Here is a 22,054-nt window from a genome sequence, read left to right as displayed (position 1 = left end):
CTCTTCTTGCATTACTATGACAACTACTAAAATCTAAAATATCTTTTGACCAACTGCCTTGTTTTTATTAAATTCTTCGACTTATCTCTGCCAGACTGTGTAGTGGATTTGGCATTTTAATGTATCTGATTCTTGTTTAATTGCACGAGTCTCTTGTGTAATACGAGTCCTTCACCAAGACAGCCTGCTTATTATATGAAATACAAAATGGGTCTCAGGAAAGGTCAGTTTTGGTGTTAATATTGTAGATCAGTGTGAGGCTTACTTGACTCTGAAGAGCCTGGATTTTAAAATACATGATAGTCCAGTGCTGGATTATTGACCAATTTCTTTTTGTTTCCAGCTGAGCTGCCAGGATCATCTGCAATCAAGCTCTCCTCCTTGTATGATCTTCCAGCTCAGCTGGAAGAATTGTACCAGCAGGGCTTTGTCTTGGCTGCTGTCCACCCTTTTGTGCAACCAACTGATGAAAAAGAGAAAACTCCCCAGGAACAAATCTTCAGGGCTGTGCTTATCAAGAAAACAGAAAGGTAAAGCACTTCCAGTGAACTGGGATAAAAATAGACAATGTGATTTCCTGCTGAGTTTTGACCTACATCAGGAAATTATAGCAGAGTTTACTGTGCAAGACTTGATTTTGTTTTGTGGGCTTGAATAGGCTTAACATGTTCTTCATGTTTACAATTTGTCTGCAGTTTGGCAGGCAACTTGGAGAATAACAAGTTGAAATATGCTCTGTATTTTGGGATGTGTTGTCATGAGAGGCAAACAAACAAGCCCTATGCATGACAGTTTGTGAGGATGGTCTTGTTGGTACCCTTTAAAAATTTATTAGATTAAATTATGACATGAGAATTGTTTGCTTAGGAAACGCATATTTTGTATTTAGATGGTTACAGTTAATGCAATTAATTTGAGAACTGTAGTACTAACACATACTTCTTAAATTTATGCGGAGACTTTAGGCCCTTCTTCCCTCTAAACAATACAAGTTTTAGTCAGTGCAAACTCCATAAATAAAAAGATTGCTTTCCTGCTTTATGCACTTATTTAAAATGTATTAAGAATATTTTACATCAAGTCTGAAGATGAATAATGAAACAGGAATTCTGTTCTTTTATGATTTAATGCAATTTCTAAAAAAAATCTAGAGGATGTGCTGTTAAATAGCCCAGAAGAAAACTAAAATGTGGATATTTGTAAACATATGATTTTTGGTTAAAGATTTAATATTATCTGACCACCCCCAATTCTGCAGCTACCTATACTATTGCAGCCATTCTCTACAGTTTCCTACATCAGCTGCATTCCCCAGTCCAGCCCTTCTTACCATGACCAGTTCTGAAAGCTGACAGATTATTAAACCTCCATCTGCCAATCCTAGTCCCTCTCTTTGTGCTGATGCTTGAAGGAAGGGATGTAGCTGGTTTATACTTCTATTTAAAAAGCAAACCATTCACCATTCAATTTGCTTCATCCTGGTAGCCAGTTGATAGAGGCTATGGACAGTCTTGAAATTCAGCCTCTGACCTAAGGAAAAGGTTCTGCATTTTGTTAGCAATTGTATGAAAGCGTTAGATGTCACAGGCAATTTGAGCTTCTAAAATAACTCTCAATCTGCCTTGACTTGATTTTAGTTTTATTAATACAGATCTTCATGCTGGCTTGCCTGTTATTATTGTTTAAATGCCTTCCAGTTTTATGGTTAAAGCATAGAATATTTGGCTGAGCAGTGGACTTGTTGAGTGATGGTGGGCTGAGATTGCGTGGTTTTGGGGCCTTGTCTTCCCTGCCTACACATGCTGCAAGCAATTAAAGTATTTACATTCGTGAGTTTGTAATGTTAAGTAAGTGCTTAAGGACTTCTGTTGGTTAGAGGTCTTGAGGGTTCAACATCTTCCAGGTCTGAGCTCTGAAGGCCTGTCAGGGAAGAGCAGATTCCTTCTTAGTGGTGTGAGAAGGAATCGCTCATCCTCAACCAGAGTGCTCAGTGATACTGCTCTCACACTGTGTCCAGTAGTTCACATCTGTGCAGAGTGATTGTGGAAGAGTACAAAAGCTTAATTGCCTGCTCACTCAATTGGGTGCCAGTGTCACACGCTTTAGACAGCTGTAAATGACTGTACAAAATTGAAGACAGTAGAGAGTCTTGAACCAATTATATTTCCTTTCACAGTCACAGTCCGTTTCTCTGCATTTTCTTATCTGTCATTTTTGACTGCCTAGGGAAGCGGAAGAGACGTGGTGAAGCAGGAAAAAAACAAGTACCAGAAAGGGAAATTACATCAGTTTGATGTTTCATGTAGCTTAAATGTTCCTGAGTTTGGCTGAGAGTATGGAAGCAGCTTCTCCCATAGTGTGTGGGTGCAACAAATATTTGCATTGCCAAATGTGATGAAGAGAATGGGTGTTGCACAGATTTCGGATAACTATGGCCTGCATAGAGACCACCTGTATCTGAACTGCAAGTTCATGTCGTTCCACAAACAGCTGGGGACTAAAAATATGTAACAGTATGAAGAAAAAAGACATACTGTTAATTTTTCTTAATTAACCTTTCTCATTACGCTGCTGATAAAGATGAAATTATATTTTTCCCCCTGAGGACTGTCAGGTATCTTGTCATCTCAAGGCAGTCTGTGTATATCACAGTTAAATCATGAGTAGAAATTAGGTCTGCTTAGGCTAAGATCAGATGTGTTTATTTCTGTCATAAGATTTTAGGTGTAAAAGTAGTCCGGCCACAGTTGTAGGATCACTGGTAACATCATTTATGCTGTGAAGTACAAATCCATCCCTTTGGTGGTATGGTGTTCATGGGGAGCCAAGAGTCATAAAAAACTCTGTACCTTGGTGTGGGGGCCCATCCTTGGGCTTCCTGGGCACTTCCTGCAGAACACCTGAGGCTGCAGCTCTTTTCTCGCTGCAGATGTTTCACCACAGGTGGCTTCAATACTCTCCACTTCATCTGTCCATTGTCTCGCAGATACCCAGTGTGTTTTGCACCTTCCTTTTTTTGTTCTCTGAATGGAACAGAAATGAAATGGTTGCATTAGTGCCAACAGTAATGCCAATTCCATCTATACAGAGACAGAAGTGAATGCTTGAATTGAAATAGTGTTTAATCAGTGTTGCACCTTTCCATGTCAGTTTTATGGTTTAAAATTAATACTGTTGATTTGTGCTTTGAGGACTTAGTTTTATAGCTCTGCCTCCCCAAAGGTAGGAAGAGGTTATGCCAGCTGCAGCAGATGATGAGTATCAGGAACACCGTGCTCTTGCTGTCAGTGAGATTTGCAGTGCCTGAATTTGTTCAACAATAAAATGGAAAAGGTAGTGCTGAGGCATGTTCTGCATTAGAATTCATTAGAAATTACCTGTTAGTGTTATCTTAATCCTATTTTGCCATTGTCCTGTAGTTTCAAAATATTCCTAGTGAATTTGCAATGGCATTGTACATTAAGGTGACTTTTAAAGTCACTTTGATAGCTTTCTGTTTAATCTGGTATCTCTGGCTTTGTTATCTTGGCTATGTAATCATTTGTGGTAAATATGGAAATAGGAGTCATTCCTGTTCTAGGACGTTTGAAGAAACACATCCCTATCACATATGGAAGCTGTACATGCTGAAAACCAAGGATTATCCACCAAAAGTGTTAGGGAAAATATGATATTAAGGGACAGATTTTTTAAAAAATCCACAATGCAATTGTTTGCAGTGCAAAAGTCATCGCATTCCAATTAAAGTGAAATAAATGTATGGGTGTTTAACTCTTTAGAGGCTCTCTGGGCATGAAGGTAATCTACCAAGTTGCTAAAAAACTCTGCCATTGCTCTCATTAAATTTAATATAATAAATTTAAATATTTCTGTAGCATCTAATGGCATGGTGTACACTAAGCAGTGGATTGGAAAGTGGTTTGAAAGTCACATAGAATATAGTCAGATAAAAGAATAATAAATTCAACTGTCATGAATACTTTCTTTCCCCCTCTAAATTTCAGTGGACTTAACTAAAGAGCAGTTGTCTGTTCTGTTGTCTGTGTTGAGTTCTGAGATAGGTGGGTTTCTTGAGGAAGAAATCTTGAAGAATCTTGTATCAGTTGTGTGAAGGAAAGTCTTTGAGCCCAAGATTTTTTTTTTTTCCTGAATTTAAGGATGTCCCCAAGAGTGAAGCGTAGGTGTGGCCTGCTGTTCACACTCATGCTTAAGAAGAGTAGATTCACACCGATTTACACTTAGAATCTCAGGAAATTGAATAAAAGCTTGTGCCTGAAAAGTGTGAATGTGTGACAGTGGGTCTCTGCTGATGGAAGGAATGGGGGAAGATCCATGTATTTGGGAGGTTCTGGCTAACCAAGATGACGAGAGCAACACATTCTTACATTCCCCCGAGGAGCAGAAATCAGTAGTTCTTTGTGTCTGCAATAACCTTTTTCTCCTTGGCCTTTTATTTCCACATTCACTGTTTTTTTTCTTTAACAATCTCTGTGCAGGTGTCTTGGGTGCATTCTTATTTTGGACAGCTTGTGGCTGTTGCACGTTATCTGCTTCCTGCAGAGAAATTGCTAAGTCAGCCCCTAAACAAAATTACAACAAAACCATAGCACAAAGCAGCTTTAACTTGTTCCCAGCAACCTGTAGTGTGATACCCCTGTCTGGTATTTCAAAGTTTCAAAATTCAGTGTCAGTTAAAATTTTTTGATGTCCCTTTCTAAGTGCTCAGCACTGGAAAGCAACCTCCATTCTCTTTTACCAGGAAAGGTACAGGATCTGGACTCATAAACTGTCTGCTTATAATAGTTTTGACATGTTTGCAGATGCTTTATTTCACCGTGATAGAGAAGCAGGGGATATAAATGGTATTCTGAAGAATTTCTCTCCATTATTCCAACTGTGTCTTAAGATTTACCATCTACAGGTTTTGCCTTCAGTCAGTAAAGCAACCATTAGGGAAACATTGCTCTGCAGAAGTAGACTAAGTAGTTTAATTTAATAATAATTTTTTTAGAGTTTCTAAATGTTCCAAATTTCTGTTCTGACCTCAAACAGCTTTGCAGCTGTTTTCCTTTTCTTCAAAATAATGAGGTGTTGAGTGTTGTAGAGATTCACTTGATGAGATGATTCTGACTGTATTTCTGTAATTCCTCTGTCTGTTAGTCCTGACAAATTCAAACTATCATCAGTTCGATAACAAGAACTATGTTTATCTGCAAAGGAATATGACAGACTTGAGTTCAAAAGTTTAATAGTAAACAAAGATTTTTACAGTTTCCTGATTTTGCTGGTATTTCTCTTTGGTGTTTTCACTTTGGTGAAAGTAGGTACTTTGCATTGATACAATATATTTTTATTTTGAATATAAATGTGTGTGTGTGTGTCTATTTTGTTTTCATGTAGGATTTAAGCTTGAAGATGAGAAATGTCTGAATTTACCTTCATGAGCATTAGGGATCAAACAGGTTTGTGTGCAAATGTAGTCTGTGTTGTTGCTCTCAGCGGGCTGATTTCAACTTAATGAAAAGATAATATTTATTTCATGCCCAAGAGTCCACAGATATCTTCCTTTAGCTCAAAGGACAATGGTTTGAGTTTTGAAGGCTTGTTATCTTTTACAAGTTCAAAGAAATACATATTTCCTCACAAAAACTTTTAACAGTGACCCAAAATAAATGTCCTTTCATCTGTAGTCTGAAAATTATAAACACTGCACATTAAAGATGCCTGTGTATCAATACATGCCCAAACTTTTCTCAAGAAACTTTATACACTGTCATTAAAAAAAGTTTTAAAATTTTACTAACAAACAATACATATTCCAGTGAAAAGATTTCCTATAGTAAAGAAAACGTTTAGGTAATAACATTAAAACAGTGTCACATGGGTTAGACTTGGCTCTTAGCATGCAATATACCTGCTTTTATTTTTATAAAAATAGTGTCGTTTTTGGCTGGGCATCATAAAACCTATGGAGTTTTAGTTGTTGGGTTTTTGGTTTTCAGATACTCTAGTTTTGCTGGAAATTTAAACTGAAAGTGTAGAGATACCAGCTGCTCATGTTAATGTAGAGATACCAGCTGCTCATGTTAATCACTTTGGTGTGGTTATATTGTTTTGTAATGTAGACTAGTTTGTTATGTTCTATTTGAATGATAGAGCTATTTGAATGGTACAGTTCTGTTTGAATGGTTGAGCTATTCCTGTGTAGTGGAAAATCTCAAAACTCTGCTCAAATTCTTAGCGTCATCTTAATGAAATAGTAATTTTAGAGTGTCTGTGCAGTTTACAAGTGTGTTTTGGCTTGCTGAGCTCATGGGCATAGGGAACTTTAGGATGATTAGGACCAAATGCTGTCTTCCTCAGCTCCTTCTTGTATCTGACAAGGATTGGAAATCCAGTCTGTGTGGGACACCAAGTTGTCAGCTTTAATAGTTACTGTGTAAGTTACCGGTTCTCCACAGCTGGTTATGGTTTTTCTACCATGAAATGGTGCTTAACAGCAAACAGCTGTGCAGGAAATGACAACCTAGTGAAACAACCATTGTAACATATTTTTGGCCAGTGAACTTCCAATTATAAGTTAAAATCTTATTTATTCAATGTATAATCTTCTTGTTTAATGGCACTAGAAGATCTGTTTAGGATTCAGGATGACACTTTTTGGAAGTCTGTGGTCCTGACCCCTTTCCATATTGGTAAAATTTGAAGGTACCATCTACCCCCACCCCACCAGGTCTGTGAATGCTGTCCCTCTGCTCGGCATCAGGTAGACTGAAATTCCACCTCAGCTCTTTGCTGTCCTATGGTTAAGGCTGTCTGTGGTGAGCACTGAGGGTACTTACAGTGGCAGAAGAGCCCTTCTTCAGGAAAATTGTTAATTATAAACAAACAACGTATAACAAAGAAAAACAAATGAAAGCCCAGGGTGTGTAAGTTGCAATGAAATTTTCTGACAATCTCCGTGGCCAACTAGTGGTTGTTCTCTCCTGGGGTGGGAGGCAGGAGACTGCCCTTCCTCACTGCAGGGAAAGTGCTAGTGCTGTTCACACTGTCCCTTGTGTTCCCTCTCAGGTATCCCAAAATGTGTTACAGTGAGTAGAGGGTGTTGTAGTGAGTCTGGATGTAGCAGCTTCTCCAGTTCATCCTGGCTTCCAAGAAAGGTACAGCATTAGTGTATCCAGGTGTGCTTCTTTCAGGGCTGGACCTTTTTAAATTATTAACCCAGTGTTTTTCTTAATCAGAGGAATAAAGGTAATACAAAACACCCAAATGTTTGCAGGAATGAAGGGAGGAAGATTCAATTTTCCAGCTTAGGAGGAGGAAAAGAAAAGGAAGAACTTGATGACTGTGCATCCAGAAGAAAAGGAATATCTTCAGAACTGCTGGTGCTTACATATTTTTTAACCAAACTGATCTCAGCATTTCTCTTTTCTGCTTTTCGTTGAGAAATATTTTATGATGGGAAAGTGAAAATCAACTTTACATAAACCCATTGCTTTAATTTTAAAGTATTTTATATGTTGGACTCTCAGTTACATCCTGTGCTATAAACTGGTAAGAGACTCCTGGGTGTGGATTATTGGGTTATTTCTCACGATGGACATCAGTCCTTTTTCAGAAGAGAGCAGAGGAATGCAAGAGCACAGAACTGTGCTTTTTGGACTTTTTCTCATGCTTCTGGGATCTTGACAGTTGTACATTTAGTGGGGGGTCCTATTTCATAGTTTCCAGTGAAAGTGGTCCTAAAAGTAGTCCCATTGAATTAATAAAACTAAAACTACATTAATTTCTGTTAATACAGAATTTGGCTGTACCTATAATTATCTACTTATCTATGGCTATACTAATAATATTCAAAGAGTTTTATGAGGGACTTTTATGATATTTATGGCATGCTTTGTGATACATGTATGAAATGCACTGTTTATTGCATAGAGACTAGAAACAATTCCTTGCCCACATAGCTTTGCTCAGAGTATTGGTTTTGTGGTCTGTGACATCCACAGGTATTTATTATTTTCACATGAAAAACTATGGTACTTGTTCTGTTTGTTTGTTTTTGACAGAATAACAGGCTTTTAAAGCTTTCCTAAAAAGGTAAAAACTACCAGTATAAACAAAAGACTTGCTTTTAACATATTAGACATAATTTACTTGAGAGTATGGAAAAATACTTCTTGGAAATACAGAGTCCTTCTATTGGAACATTTTAACTAAGGATTTTATGGCATTTAGTAGGATCTGTTAAGTGTGTTCTGTAAAATAATGTTCATAACAGAGTGCAGTTGTATTTGATGCCATTTCTTTTATGAGTCCTAGTGCAGAGGCAGCCCCCAAACTGTTAGAGAAGGAATTAATTGTCTCCAATTAAATATTTCCAAGCAGCAAGTGTATTTTAAAGTTAAGTGCTTCTTAAAGGAGTTAAACAGAACATTTTAAGCAGCTGCAGTAATAATCACTATATTTTTATGCATATAATCTGTATCTCAGGTAACTCTTAACTCCTTTCAAAGAGGTTGGAAGCAGGTCCTCAAAAAATTGCACAAAATCAGAGCTCAGGGAGCTGTTCAGAGGGAGGAGAGGAATTAGGAGAGAGTGGTTCAGGGCCAGCTTCTCTCTTCTTTAGACCTGTCTATAAACTTTACCAATATAGGTTGAAAAGGATTTATTTTTTCAGGTAGCCAGGGGATTTAAACATTAAAATACAATCTTTCTCATTCTTTCAGAGGAATTAGAATAGTGAATTTTCATGTGGGTCACAGCAGTGCCTGAGTTATCAACAGCCTTTGCCAAATGGGTGGGCACATAAAATAGCATGACACATACTTAATTTCCTGGATTTGATATCTTGACTTTGAATTTGAACTGTAGCATTTTACAGTCTCGGGGAGGGAGTGGCTTCCTCAGCTGGGCTGGAAGGGACCTTCTGTCCAAGAAGGGAAATAGTAGAAATGTTTGTTCCTTGCATTTGTAGAGTTCTGCAGTTGTCCCCTTAAAATGGAATTGGTTGTCTAAAAAGGGCTTGGTTCCTTGCTGCCTGTTGCTGGTACCACACTTCTGGTTTGTAGTTATACAACAACCAAAGCACTGGAGGGTTGTATTTGCTTCGCGTGATGTTGTGTGGACTTGACTTTGCAATATTGAGTGGCAGTTTTGATAGTTAATTGATTGCTTGAGCATTAGAGAGCCCTAGTTCATATTATTTCTGTCTAGAAGGTGGCTAGATAACATCAGGGCTACTTTTCCTGTGTTAGTCATATTCAGATAAAAAAAAAAAAAAAAAGTAGGTCTGGTTGTAAGTACAGTAGCAGGGAGGGTTTCTAAAGTTTATTTTTATGTTCTCTAGTTCATAGGTGGCAGAAAATCTGCACAGGATGGATTTTCTTATCTAGGACTTTAGAACAGCAAAAGTGGTTGTCTACAGTACATGTGTTGTCCCTCTCAAAATGATTTTTTATTTTTTTGACAAAGTTGTTCTTGCTGCTTAAATTAATTTATGTGTACCTGTTGCAGAGGAGTTGTTCTGGAATACTGTTAGTCTCCCAGTAATGACCTGTGTAAATTCTATAAAGATGTTTGGAAAATTTTCATGAACACTTTAACTTTTATTTTAACACTTTGTTAAAATTTTTGTTCAGAATGAAGTAGAGAATGGAACCACAGGTTGTAAGAAGAACCTAGAAAAGAGGGAATAAACAAATAGGGAAAGGTCTTCAGTGTTACCAAATAATGCACAGTCTGCTACCAGGTTATGTATGCTACTGTTGCAGTTATGTATGCTACTGTTCAGGTATAAGTGAGATAAGAGAAATGAGGTGAGAGTGTAGCCTGTGTGAAAGTGGGAGGATCAAATATAGCAAAAGTCTGCAGTATTGCCTAGGAAACACTGCCAGTTTGCAGTCAGCAGCCCACGCATCGCATGGCTCCAGGGAACTGGAAGTGTCTTGGGAAAGCCCCTGGGACCATCTGTAGCTGAAGCTACGTGTCACACAGTCCCAGTCCCCAGAACAAGCCTTTTGCACAGGCTTGCTTTTGCAAGCATGGCAAGACTGCCAAGCCCCTGTTTTGCTGCTTCCTCAGCACTCCCAGTTCAAACTTTAGTACCTTTTTGTCTGTCCTCTAGGTTCCCAGACATCAAACACCTGCTGACCAGGATTAGTTCTTCACTTGGAACTAGATCTTTTGATTCTCTGGGAAATGTTAGATAACTGCTTTGTTACTAATCCCAAGAATAACAGGCTTGCTTTTATTTTTAATGTTCTTCTATGTGTTCTTCTGAAAAACTGAGAAAGCAAGTGATTGTGTAGACATCTTCTGTTGATCAGGTGTATCAGTTTCCTTTCATGGGAGTCTGGAGGAGATGAAATCTGCCTTCAGTACCACTGCCTGCAGACTGTTTCTGAAGATCATTCAGTATAACTTCCAAACAGTCCCTTGGCATATTTTGACCAATACCTTATTCCCACAGTGCTCATTTGTTCAGCAAATGCATATGGCAGATGCCATTTGCTTTGAATTATTTTAGGAGTTAGTTAGCCTCTTCTGAAAGAGAAGGGGACTTTAGGCACAGCTTTACATTTCTCAAAAACAAAACATAAGGTAAGACTGAAGGTTAAGCTATTTTGATTAGCTCCTTATTTTAGATGTTGTCTTGAACAGTTGTAGATAAAGAGAAGGGGTTTCTTTTAATTGCTGTCGGAAATGCATCTTATATCAGGCTGCCCTGTGGGGCGCAGAGCATCTGTGAGACCATTGCATTGGAACCTTCTTTTTGTATGTCCTGAGTTACATCACCCATGCATCATCTTGATGATGGCCCTAGATGACACACTGCCAAAGTGTTTCTTGGACAGAAAAAGAAATCTGGAAGTCCCTGAAGCATCCCACCATCTGCAGTCATTGGTGTGATCTGCTCCCCTAGCGTGTTGGTGAGATACTGTAGCTGCTACTTGTCAGAACTGTATTGAGCTCAGTGGGGGGAATGTATGGGAACCAAAGTTTTGTCGGAGGTTTGGCTCTCCAGGAGAAATACTCAAAAACGGGATATCTGGATATCCAGTTGTAACAACAGAAATTGATCCTTCTTTTCTGTCTGCCTCTTTAGGTCTTCAAAAGGTGACGTCAATAGTGAAGGATATGTGTTGGAGGTAGAATGCTGCTCCTCTTTAAACCACCTTTCAGAGAAAAAGGAGATCCCCGATTTTATTAAGAAAGTGAGTAAAAAGAAAAGGTGGGGGAAACCCGCAAAACACAGTATGCTTTTACTTGCACTATAATTTCTGTTTCTAGTTCTGTCAGCTTGGCAGTAGGGATATGTATCACTTGGACTAGCTGAAATACTGCACTAGAATTTGGTGTTTTGTAATTTAAAATATCTGAACAGCAGTTATACTTCTTGAGAGAAACAAGTTTGATCCTATTATTAAAAACTTACTTGTAGTGTCACAGGAGAATGACCTCCCACAGATTATACCAATGTAAAAGATGGTCCTACAATGTACAACATTTTGTATTGAAACAATATATATAGTTTCTGTTTTAGTGTCCAGATATCCTATTGGATAGTGCTTTACCTAAAGGCCTTTTACCCCCAGATTATTTAAGTTTCGTTTCAATATCACATGGTGTTTAATAGAGATGGTACTGATAACCTAAATACTTTTGTGAACCAGAAGACTGTTGCTTTCAGTTAAGTATTAAATATATACTAGGAAATTTGAAGAGAACACTGCAATTCTTTATCTATTGCCTCCTTTTTAAAATTATTTTTGACACTGTAATATTCTGCCAGACTGGAAATTAGGAGGTTATGTCCGTTTTAGTGAAAACAGATTCACATTGTGCTTGTTTTAAATTCTGCAGCATCTGTTGTGTGCTGTTGCATGTTATATAAACTAGCATTGAGTAGTGTATTTATTTAGCCACAGGGTGTGAGTAGGCATGCTCCCCTAGCTTTAGTCCATTTGCAGTGATAATAGTTAAGAAAATTTTTAGAATAAACTACAGCACAGGCTTTGTGAGCTTGATGGGGACTCAGCTTGACAGACTACACTGATCATCAGTCTTCCATTTTTACTGTGAATTGTAAGATCTGGATTAAAAACAATGCAGCTGTAACTATCTGATACTTAAATATATATAGATTTTGGTATCAAAACAAACTGAAGTTTTCTGAACACATAATAACATTGAAAAATGTGAGCCCAAATTTTGTTTCAGGTCAAACTGTGTTATTACACTACTATTCTGATGTTATCTTGGATTATTTCAATATATTCATACTTAGGAAAAACTGGTGTAGTTATTGTGTACCAGTTTCAACATGTTTGATTTTGTTCTTCAGTTCTTTGAGTCAGAGTAGAAGTATAGGCATAGCTGTCACAACTGGTAGCAAAATTGTGCATCATTGAAACAGAAAATGTCTTTGCATTTGTAACTTCAGAAAGAGTATGGATAACATGAAAACAAAATGACAATCCAGGAGTCATCTTATTTCCATAAATATCCAATTCTGAGACTCTTTAGAATGCTTTTCTAGACATGGAAATGTTTCTGTTGATAGAAGCCATTTGATTATGGGGTTATGAAGATCCCTTTTTGAAAGATAATAATTTAAATTTTAATAGCTAGAATGTATATTTACTGTTTCTCTGTAGGTTGAGTATGTCGCTCATCCTCAGATGTTATTTGATGTAGAGAAATTTGAAGTTCTTTGAAGCTGTTGCTGTCAAGTGCATGCTGTGTCACTGTATCTGATTATGCACATTGTGAAAGTCTCAACACTTTTATGTAAATCTAACTCAGGAAACAAGACTTGTTTGGGAGTAGGAATTAATTGTCATATTAACTAATTTGTCTGAGCAACAAAAATATCCATTGCTTTTAAGGGCATATAAACCAGATGTTTACAAACAAGATAAATGGAAAAATAAAGAATGTTCTTCAAATAAAGTAGTAACAAAAAGCTGTTAGAGAAGGCAATTCCTTTCTTTAAAAAATGAATGGCCTTATAATTCTTCTCAAACTGTAGAATACAATAGGAGTTAATAGAATGTTGTAATTGAATAGGAAAATCCTTTATCTTTTTATATGCTTTACATAACAGAGCCTTTTAGCACAGTTTTAGCATCTTAGTGTATTGCAAATTACTGTATTTAAAAAAAACCCAAACCACACAGAATAGCCATATTTTCAAAACAGAATAAGAAGTCAAAATTTTCTCCCTGACCTTACTAAAAAAATTCCTATACACTGAGAAAATTAATTTTATTAATTTTATTGTGCACTGCTGAGCAAGTATGACTTACCTTGAGTTTGAACAAGGATGCAAGTTTAATAACTTTTCTGGATTGACTTTTTGTTGCATTGAAATTGTACATAATATTGAATATTAACTGCTTCCTTCTGCAAACACAATACAATTTTGCAATAGGTAATATGTGCTTTTCTTCTATAACTATATATAAATGTGTAAAAGGAGGTTATTTCACCTGGAGAATGTTTTGGTGAGCAAGAAGCAAAATGCCTCAGTACAATGTTGACTATAAAACCTTTAGGAAATGACAAAGAAGACTCTCTGGTCAAACCTTTGTTCTGTTGCTGAGATCTTTTGTGCTGCTGGACTTTGTCCCAGTTCTCCACTCTCTCCGCTGCTTTTCTGCCAGAGTTTCTGGCTATGGCAAGACAGGGAATATTTAAATGTTGAGGACATGATGTTGCATAAAATACGCTGTTACTATACTTTAAAGTCATGTCGACATCACCACACTGTGCTTGTTCTTTGATACCCATGTGGATCTAGAGTGACTTAACCTGTCCTAAAGATCTCAAACAGTCCCATAGTGTCTTTGATACATAATTAGTGGGCAATGAAAGAAGTAACTAAACTGTTGTGTATAAATTGTATTGCTGTATTGGTATTAACACTCCTGTCTTTCGCTCTCAGGCTAAACAGAGATTAAAGATTTGCTCACCTGCTTTTTAATAAGCAAAGCTAACTTTTGGACTTTGATCACTGGGGCTCAGATCATTCTGAAGTTGTTGAAAGTAGAGATGTTACTTCTAAGATACCATATTTTGTAATATTTAGACTTATGTCTCCTATCAAATAGGATAGCCTTTAATTACTTCCTTGGTTGCTTTTTGTTTCTCTGTATCCTCATTTCTTCATCTGAGAGTGTTCTCTGCAGTCTATGGAGACAAGTAAGGGAAGGAGGAGCTAGGCTGACATCCCAAGTAAAAATTTATTTTGGACACACATTCATATATGAATGCCAGATATATTTCTCATGACCTCTGTTTTCTCTATCAATCTGATACATGTCTAGAATCTACAATCTGGTACATGTCTAAAACTGTAACAGGCAGAACACTTTTATGTTCACATTTTTGCCATGTTGGTGACAGGTTAAGAAATGGAGGATTCTTTCTCCCTGTCTGGGTACCATGTTTCCCCAGTTTTGACTTAATAAAATTTCAGAAGCACATTTTTGGATCCTTGGTTAACTCCTTAATAATGCACCATCAGAAGGAATTCTTGTACAGTATCTTTTTTTTTCAGTGTGACACCATTACAGGATTCACATTTCTTGTCCCTGTGGAAGTAGGAAGCATGATAAGCACAGAAAAGAGCATGGTTTAAAAATGGTGCAGGTTAACTGAAATCCAAATGCAGGCATCTTTCTTTTGTGTTTTTGGCTAGACACAGATCTCTCCCTGCTGCTCTGGCCGTACTTGCTTCAGAAATGAGTCTAATTTCTTCCTGCAAGCCTAAGGCAGTACAGATGAGTAATTGGTTCTTCATTTTCCAAAGTGGACTGGTTCTACTTTTAACAGGACTGCCATTGTGAAACACCTTTGTGATACTTATTGTGCCAGTGTGTGTCACATCTGCTCTTTGCTGTTCCCTTTCTTGTGTCTTAGTCAAGTTCAGTGAGTACAAATCATTACCATCACTGGCTCCGAAGCTGCCAGTAACATGTCACTCCCTTAACTAATCATCAGAACAACTTCTGTAGTCCAAAGCACCCCACAAATAATCTTGACTCCTGCAGATACAGTGACTTTGCCAGTAAGTTTCTTGAGATTTATTTTATTGCCTAGTAATAGCATTGCTGGGCCATGGAAACGATGGTACCTCTCAGACATAAGTGAGTGGGACTCCAAGGAGGAATCTGCCGAGAAAATACATTGCAGGGGTGCTGCCACCCATGTGGGTGATTTAGAGTTGGCCTCTGGAAGAGTGACTCCCAGCTCTCTCTGGTACAAAGGCAAGTTGAGCAGAGAATTGCACTATTTTGAAAGAAGGGCTGTGCAATACTAACACTTGTGTGAAGAACTCTCGTCCTGCATTGCTGAAAGGATCTACTGTATTTGAACCCTCTTGACAGTTTTATACAAAAGTAAATGTTACCAGGAATGCCATGAAAATGTTTCAAGTCTTAGTTCATGCTCTGGAAATTAATATGCATTGCTAAACTGTAGGTGAATTCAGTGTGCTTCTGAAGGGCAAGACATTTCTTGGAGCAGTTTGATCCCCCTGCTGTTATCGGTCCTCTCTTCATTGGAGGGAGCCTCAGGCAGGAGACTGGCTTAATGGCTGGATAAGGAACTGCTACACCCCCTGAAAAGCTATAGATCACTCTCACTGCATGTTTCTCTACTTTGGTGATTTAATTTAAATAATTGAAATCCTTCTATTCTGCTCTATTGATTTTTTCCCTTCCTTAGATCCATAGCTGTTTTGGAGTTTTCAGAATTACTGCTGTCTTAGTTCTTGTGCCTTGTTTTCTGGAGAGTCATCAGTGTTACAGTTCTAATTGGTGAAGAATTTTTGTGCTAGCATTGCTCTTAAAAGACAGGTTAATTCTCCAGCTTAAGTTGCAAGATAGAAGCAGGCTTGAAGTATTTAGGAGGACCTCGGTTTCTCCTCTAAAATAACAGCTAAATACCTATAGAAATTTTCAAGAGCTTTTAAAATCTTTTCCATAAATTTTCTAGTTTCTAGTCAGGGGAGGGATTCACTTATTTTCTACATATTTACTCACATCAGAATGAACATTTGTTTTGTGTGATTGAAACAAGGGGCTTCACATACCTGTATTTTGCATGAAAGCAATATGAAATTATTCTGAACTCTCAGCTTCTGAGTTTTTAAACTCTCTTCAGCATCTAATTAGGAAATGGCAAGAGGGTGTGGACAATGAGAAACATATCAATGTCTCCCTAAAAAAATGTATTTATATTATTTTTTTGTTAACAGCATGACAATGAAATGAGAAGACAGAAGTCTGCAATTTCCTAGAAAATAATGAATGTGAACATAATTGATATTATAATTTTTTTCTGATAATAATAGTAAGAATAATAAAAATGCTGGGGTTCATATAGCTGTTCCAGCATTTGTCATATTCTTATCTCTTTCATTATTTAATCTTCATGTCTTAATCTTTACATTGAGATTTATTTTTTAGAAGGAACAAAGAGATGCAGCCTTTGGGTTCTTAGGAACACTGATGTGTTGGTGGATTTCTTGACTTGGATGCTGCAGTCTTACAGTGATCTCTTGTGAAGTCTGTGTTTGCTTTGTTGGTACCAGGGGTCCTTAGATGGTTATTGTAATCCTAAGCATTATTCTTTATTTTACATATGTTTTAGCTGGTCTGTTCCAAAGTTTCCTGCAAGGTGTACAGTCAGAGCAGGTGGCAGTAAAAGAGAAAAGGGGAAAAAATTGAGTCTTTAATACTGCACAGAGGTTTATTCTTCAAATAAATAAGCAGTTCAGATTTATCTCTGTGGCTAAAAAATGACACTTCTAGAATTATCTAGGATTGTTTATTATCTAGGATTTTTTACCTAGATGCGATCTCAATCTCTTCTAAAATAATTTCTGTCCTTAAAACAAACCCAAAAAAATCCCACCACAAAACCTTCACTCTCCAGGGTATTTGCAAGAGAACAATACAACATTATTTCTTCAGTGCATTGTAATGAAAACCATTGCTGAGCACTTAGCTGACAGCTTTGTTTTCTGCATGTTTTCAGTCCAAACAGAGCCCCTGTTTTTGTTTTTTTTTACGTATTTGGATGTTAGCTGTAGATATGGTCATGAAGTGGAACTTGAAACTCAACATCAATAGTTCAGCTGTTTGTAATCTGCTGTGATAATATTTATTAAAGTGCATTTTGTTAACATTTTCTTAGTGTATATATAACAAGAGATGGTAAAAAATAGCATATACTCTATTTTAAACAGCCTGGTGTGAAGGGAAACATCTGTTCCTGCTTAAGCTTCTTTCAACTTGTGTTCTTTTGACTAAGCCCTGTAAGAGTGGTGTTGATATATATCTTCCATGGACATTGCAAAACTATTTTCAGGACTCTCCCAGGAGCCTGGTAGTGCTTTTATAATCCTTTGCCCCCACCAGCTTTCAAGTCATCCCCTTGCCCAAGACAAAAATAGATGTTATAAAGTATGTAGTTGATATTTTTAATGATCCTACTTCTGTCTGGTGGGAAAAAAAAAACTTTTTAAATAACAATAAATATGATAGTATTTTATACTGTGCTAAGATAGATTACCAGCAAATTGTTCAAATTGTAATTTTGGCTATGAGTAACAGATGGCTTGATGAAACAATGTGATTTTAAAGAAACACTCTTCAGTTGATACAAAAATAAAAGTAGTATTCCCTGCAAATTAAATGTAAAGCCTGTAAGTTTGAGATTGAATTTCTACTTTTTAAAATACCACTGAACCTTTTTTTTTTGTTTGTTTTCACTGCCTAGAACAGAGATGGACTAAAATCACTCACATTGAATCACATTATCGCCAGTTACTAAAATGGTTTTTAGCTACAACAATCAACCACACACCTCCGTAAATCTTTATTTTCCCCTTGCTTATGTTCACCAGTTAGTGTAGGAGTTACTCACTAAAGATTCCTGCACAGAACATGGTCTGCATTTTGAAAATGCCAGGTCTCTACAGCAAGAGCTTGGAACAGAATTTCTACAGACTTATTTTTTAAGTGAATATCAAATATTTAGGTTGAATGTGAGCATAGCTGGCTGCTCTCTAGCAGTTGTTCCCAAGTCTAAAACAAATTGTATGGAATAAATCCTAAATTATGTGAATAATTTCAAGACTTTTTTTCAGAGTTAGGGGAAGGGTGGGAGTATTCAGGTCTATTATGTGGCTTTTGGACAAATACCACACTCACTGAATCTTTGTAGCATGTGGCCAGCAGTATTCACTCTTCGCCTTCAGTGAAGGAACAGGTGCTAGAATACGAGGATTGAGAAGAATCAACACATCCAGGACCACAGAGGATGATACTGGTTTCAAGACCTGTCAGCTAATGAAATATGTTGAAAGGAGCAAGTGTACTTGCACCGTGCTGCACTGCATGTGTAGCGTGGTTATATTGTTCTCAGGAGTGAATACCATGCAAGCCAGAGAGGAATTTCAAGTTGTTAATCTCACCCCTTTCTTGGCTCGAGTAGCAGGAGATGTGTAGTTTGCTGTAATTTAATATCTCCTGCAGCACTGCCTTGAGATTCCACCTTCTGTTTCTTTCAGCACAGCAGTAAGTTGCAGTAGCTCCTTGCTTCAGTACATTTCTTCTCCCTGTGCTGTTTGTAGCCTTCAGTTCCCTTCTGCAAAGGCTGCTACCAAGGAACATGTTGTAAAACTGTAAAGCTTGCTTTCTTGCCCTGTTCAGTGCCTTGTTCTCTATCAATTGCAGTGAGATCTTAAAATGGCAGATCAATGGTTTGGGATTATGGCAGCATTTTCCAAGGCATTCCTCCATTGTTTTATCCCTCATGGCCTATTTTGACGTAATTAACCATGAAGATACTTGATAATTTGAAAACTTGAATGTAGACTGGGATTTCACTCGCTAAAAGCTACATTTGTATTTGCTTCTATGTATATGAATGTGAATGATCTATCTCAAATACAAAATTTGGTGACTGTAAACTGGAAAAGGTTAAAAATGCATGGGAAGTACAGGCTTAAACAAAGGAGCATTCTAGTCAGAAAGGTTGCATGGTTTTGAAATCTGGAAGCAGTGAAACAGTCCAGAGTAATAGGGTAGAAAAACTATGAGCAGTTGATGCTTTGCTGTTTGATTAGGAGAATTTTCTTTTTTTTGGTAATGTGTTATTAGAGATGCAAAAGTACCAAAGTTTCAAAAGTTTTGAGCTATATCGAAAGAACTAAATCCTCCTTTAAAACATTAGCTAAGCTTAGCTGGTTTTGAAATAAGCAGTAAACTCTTGATGACTCTTCCTGTCTTCTAAGGAAAGAGCATGTGAGAGCTACGGAAAATACAAGAGGCAGACTAAAAGCCTGTCTTAATTTTAAACATCTGTTTCCATAAATGAGCAAACTAGAAGGGGGATGTACAGTATTTATGATGAAACATGTTCTACTAAACACTAATGGAGGAGGACAGATTTGGAAGACTGTAGTCTTGAGCATACTTTTCCAGTTCCATCTCCTGGCATGCAGTACATAGCATTCTCCTCAAACCACAAGATCGTGTTTTTTGCATGAAGATTCCTGCTGCTGTCTGTTTTCAAAGGAGATTTGCTTGAATCCTAAGAAGAAGGTAGAGAAATGCACTGATCTGGTTTCTGGTGCACATTATGATGCCTAATGCCTTTAACATTGTTCTTATAAAAGCAACAACTAAATAAACAGACAGACAAGGTGTTTCTTTTACTAAGTTCATAGTTGGTTTAAATAGACAGCTCTGAGCAAAATGAACCAGCTGTTGTTTGCAAGGCCATATGTTTGGCCATCAGTAGGATTAAGTAGCAGTCTTTCCCAAAGTTCACAGCAGAGCTAATGAAATGAATCTGACCATCAGAAAATCAGTTCCTTGCTCCTGGAAAATGACCTTTCTCTAAGCGCATTTTTGATGTGTGTGTTCTTCATAAATTGTTTCTGGGTTTCTATGAAATTCTTTCAGTACCTTGTTATATAATGAACCATCTAGCAAACCTACTAATGAAATGTTTAGTGCCTAAGTCTTAAAGGTGTTTTTTTCCAGGTCTTTAGAAAGTGTAAGCCTTGAGACCATTTAGGACTGCTGTAAATTCAAGTGCCTTGATGACATTAGGAAAACTGCTTTTTCTCTGGACACATCTCAAAAATGTCCAGCTCCTGGCCTTAAAGAGTTAAGAGAAATTCCTAACACTTCCTAAATAATTAGTTTGAAATTCTTGTCTGGGAGAGATCCTCATTATTAAATTGCTTTGTGTTGTTTCACATTTTTATTGATTTTGGTGGAATACTACCCTGAGCTTGCTCGAAGTGTTTGATTTTCTGTGTGCTGTCCCACCGGGATGTTATCAGGATATCCTTGTAAGCAATTGCTGAAGCTGACAAAAGTGTATGATTCTGTTCAGCATGGGATCTATATCCTTGAGTTTCCAGATTTATAAGAGTACCATCATGCTTGCTGTCAATAGCAGATTATTATGGTGCTGATAATGGAACAAGAAACACAGAATCATAAGCATTTTGTGGGCTGTACAATGGAGTTGCCAAGTGTTTTTATTCAGAATAGATTTGAAAAGAGAACCTGTAGGTGACTGTTCAAAATGAGCTTTTGAATGTGGGTTCTCATATGACTGTGAGAGCTAGAGAGTAAAAGAAGTACTTTCCAGAAAAGGGGATTTCATCATTCAGCCATGCTGTTGCCAGGTGTGGTTTTACAGACCTTTAATTTAGACTGTCAGCCATTTTCTAATTAGGGTAGGGAGCCTTCAAGAGAACCAGAAATATTTAAAAAGATGGGACATGAATTGCTACATCAATGTAATGTTTAGTGACACTGCTTTGTGTTGCTGATGGCTCCTTTTCTTCCAAATGCAGTATAAAAATAGAGGTCAGGCAGTTCTGAAATAAACAATAACACTTCCCAAATGTTAAGAATGTTAACACAAGTGCCCCAGCTAAAATTCAATTAAGGTAGTGACATCAGGGTTGGACACGGTGCTTGTTCCTATTCCTTCTAAAGTTCGTGGGAGATTTGATATTTATTTCCCAGACAGCGAAGGCTAAATCTGTCATTTTTTTCCCCTTGGGGAAAAGGCCAGGTTTCTAATCAAGCAAATTATAGGGATGACGTTAAATTGTTAAACTGCCTTGGCCCTCTGTACACATGAAATTTCACCCCTTCTTTAAGCAGATTCTATTTTTAAACGGCCATAAATCCAATTTGTTGCGAGCCAGTTGCAAATGAATTTGGATGTACCCACTTGGGGGTTTATCCAGATTGAAATAAATGAGTTAAGTTCTGCTTCTGTGGTTGAACAATAACGTCTTTTGTGATGGAGATCTGGTCTTGTGTTTGTGGTTAATATCATCCAAGCAGCACTTTATGAAGCAATGAAAATGTTTCTGTTCCCATCTGGGGAAAGAAGCAAAGAATTCTTAAAAAAAATTTTGTTGGAATTTCCCTTTTCAAAATTTCCCAAGATGTAAAGGGCAAGTATATAGTATATTTAAGGTATAAAAATTGTCATAAAACACTTGAAGTTAGTATCGATCACCTAGCACAAGGGCATTTTAAATCTAGATATTTTATGTATGTGAAAAGTGGTTGTTGTTTTTATATTTTTTCCTTTCATTTAGTCATACAATGCATTGTAACACAGACCTTTGTTAGTTCTCTACACTGGCACATAAAGACAAGTAATTATGTTATTTATCTGATCTGGAATATGTCATGGGCAACCCTGTCCAACTAGCATCACGTTCTTCCCATTCACTTCAGCTTTATCCCTTCTTTCTCCCATACTTTGCTTTCTTTCTAATTCCCAACGCTGCATCTGCTGAGATGAAGTTTTTTCCAGAAGGCTGTGACAGACATAACTGTCTGTGTGCTCCAGCACAGGATGCTGCAAGGGTGTCCAAAACCTGCAGGTGGCTTGCAGAAACAGTTCTTCTGTCCTGTGTATCTCCTGGGCACAACCTTTACAGTTACTGAGGTGTGGGGTTTTTGTGGGTTTTTTTTGTTTGTTTGTTTGGTCAGTTGGA

At 37.3% G+C, this 22,054-nt stretch overlaps 1 protein-coding gene across 4 annotated transcripts in view; it reads left to right on the top strand.

The window, feature by feature from the left end:
- Window positions 1-22,054, top strand: part of RFTN1 (raftlin, lipid raft linker 1) — a 96,352-nt gene that overhangs the window by 39,844 nt on the left and 34,454 nt on the right. For all 4 annotated transcript variants that reach the window (XM_038128553.1, XM_038128554.1, XM_038128552.1 and 1 more), the window contains exons 3-4: window positions 344-530; window positions 11,105-11,213. In XM_038128553.1, coding sequence (XP_037984481.1) covers window positions 344-530; window positions 11,105-11,213 — 296 coding nt within the window. The remainder of the gene's footprint in view (window positions 1-343; window positions 531-11,104; window positions 11,214-22,054) is intronic.

This window comes from Motacilla alba, chromosome 2 (assembly GCF_015832195.1).
Source record: "Motacilla alba alba isolate MOTALB_02 chromosome 2, Motacilla_alba_V1.0_pri, whole genome shotgun sequence".
NCBI classification, from domain to species: domain Eukaryota; kingdom Metazoa; phylum Chordata; class Aves; order Passeriformes; family Motacillidae; genus Motacilla; species Motacilla alba.
The sequence above is the reverse complement of the archived record's forward strand: the minus strand, read 5'-3'. Positions and strand labels throughout refer to the sequence as shown.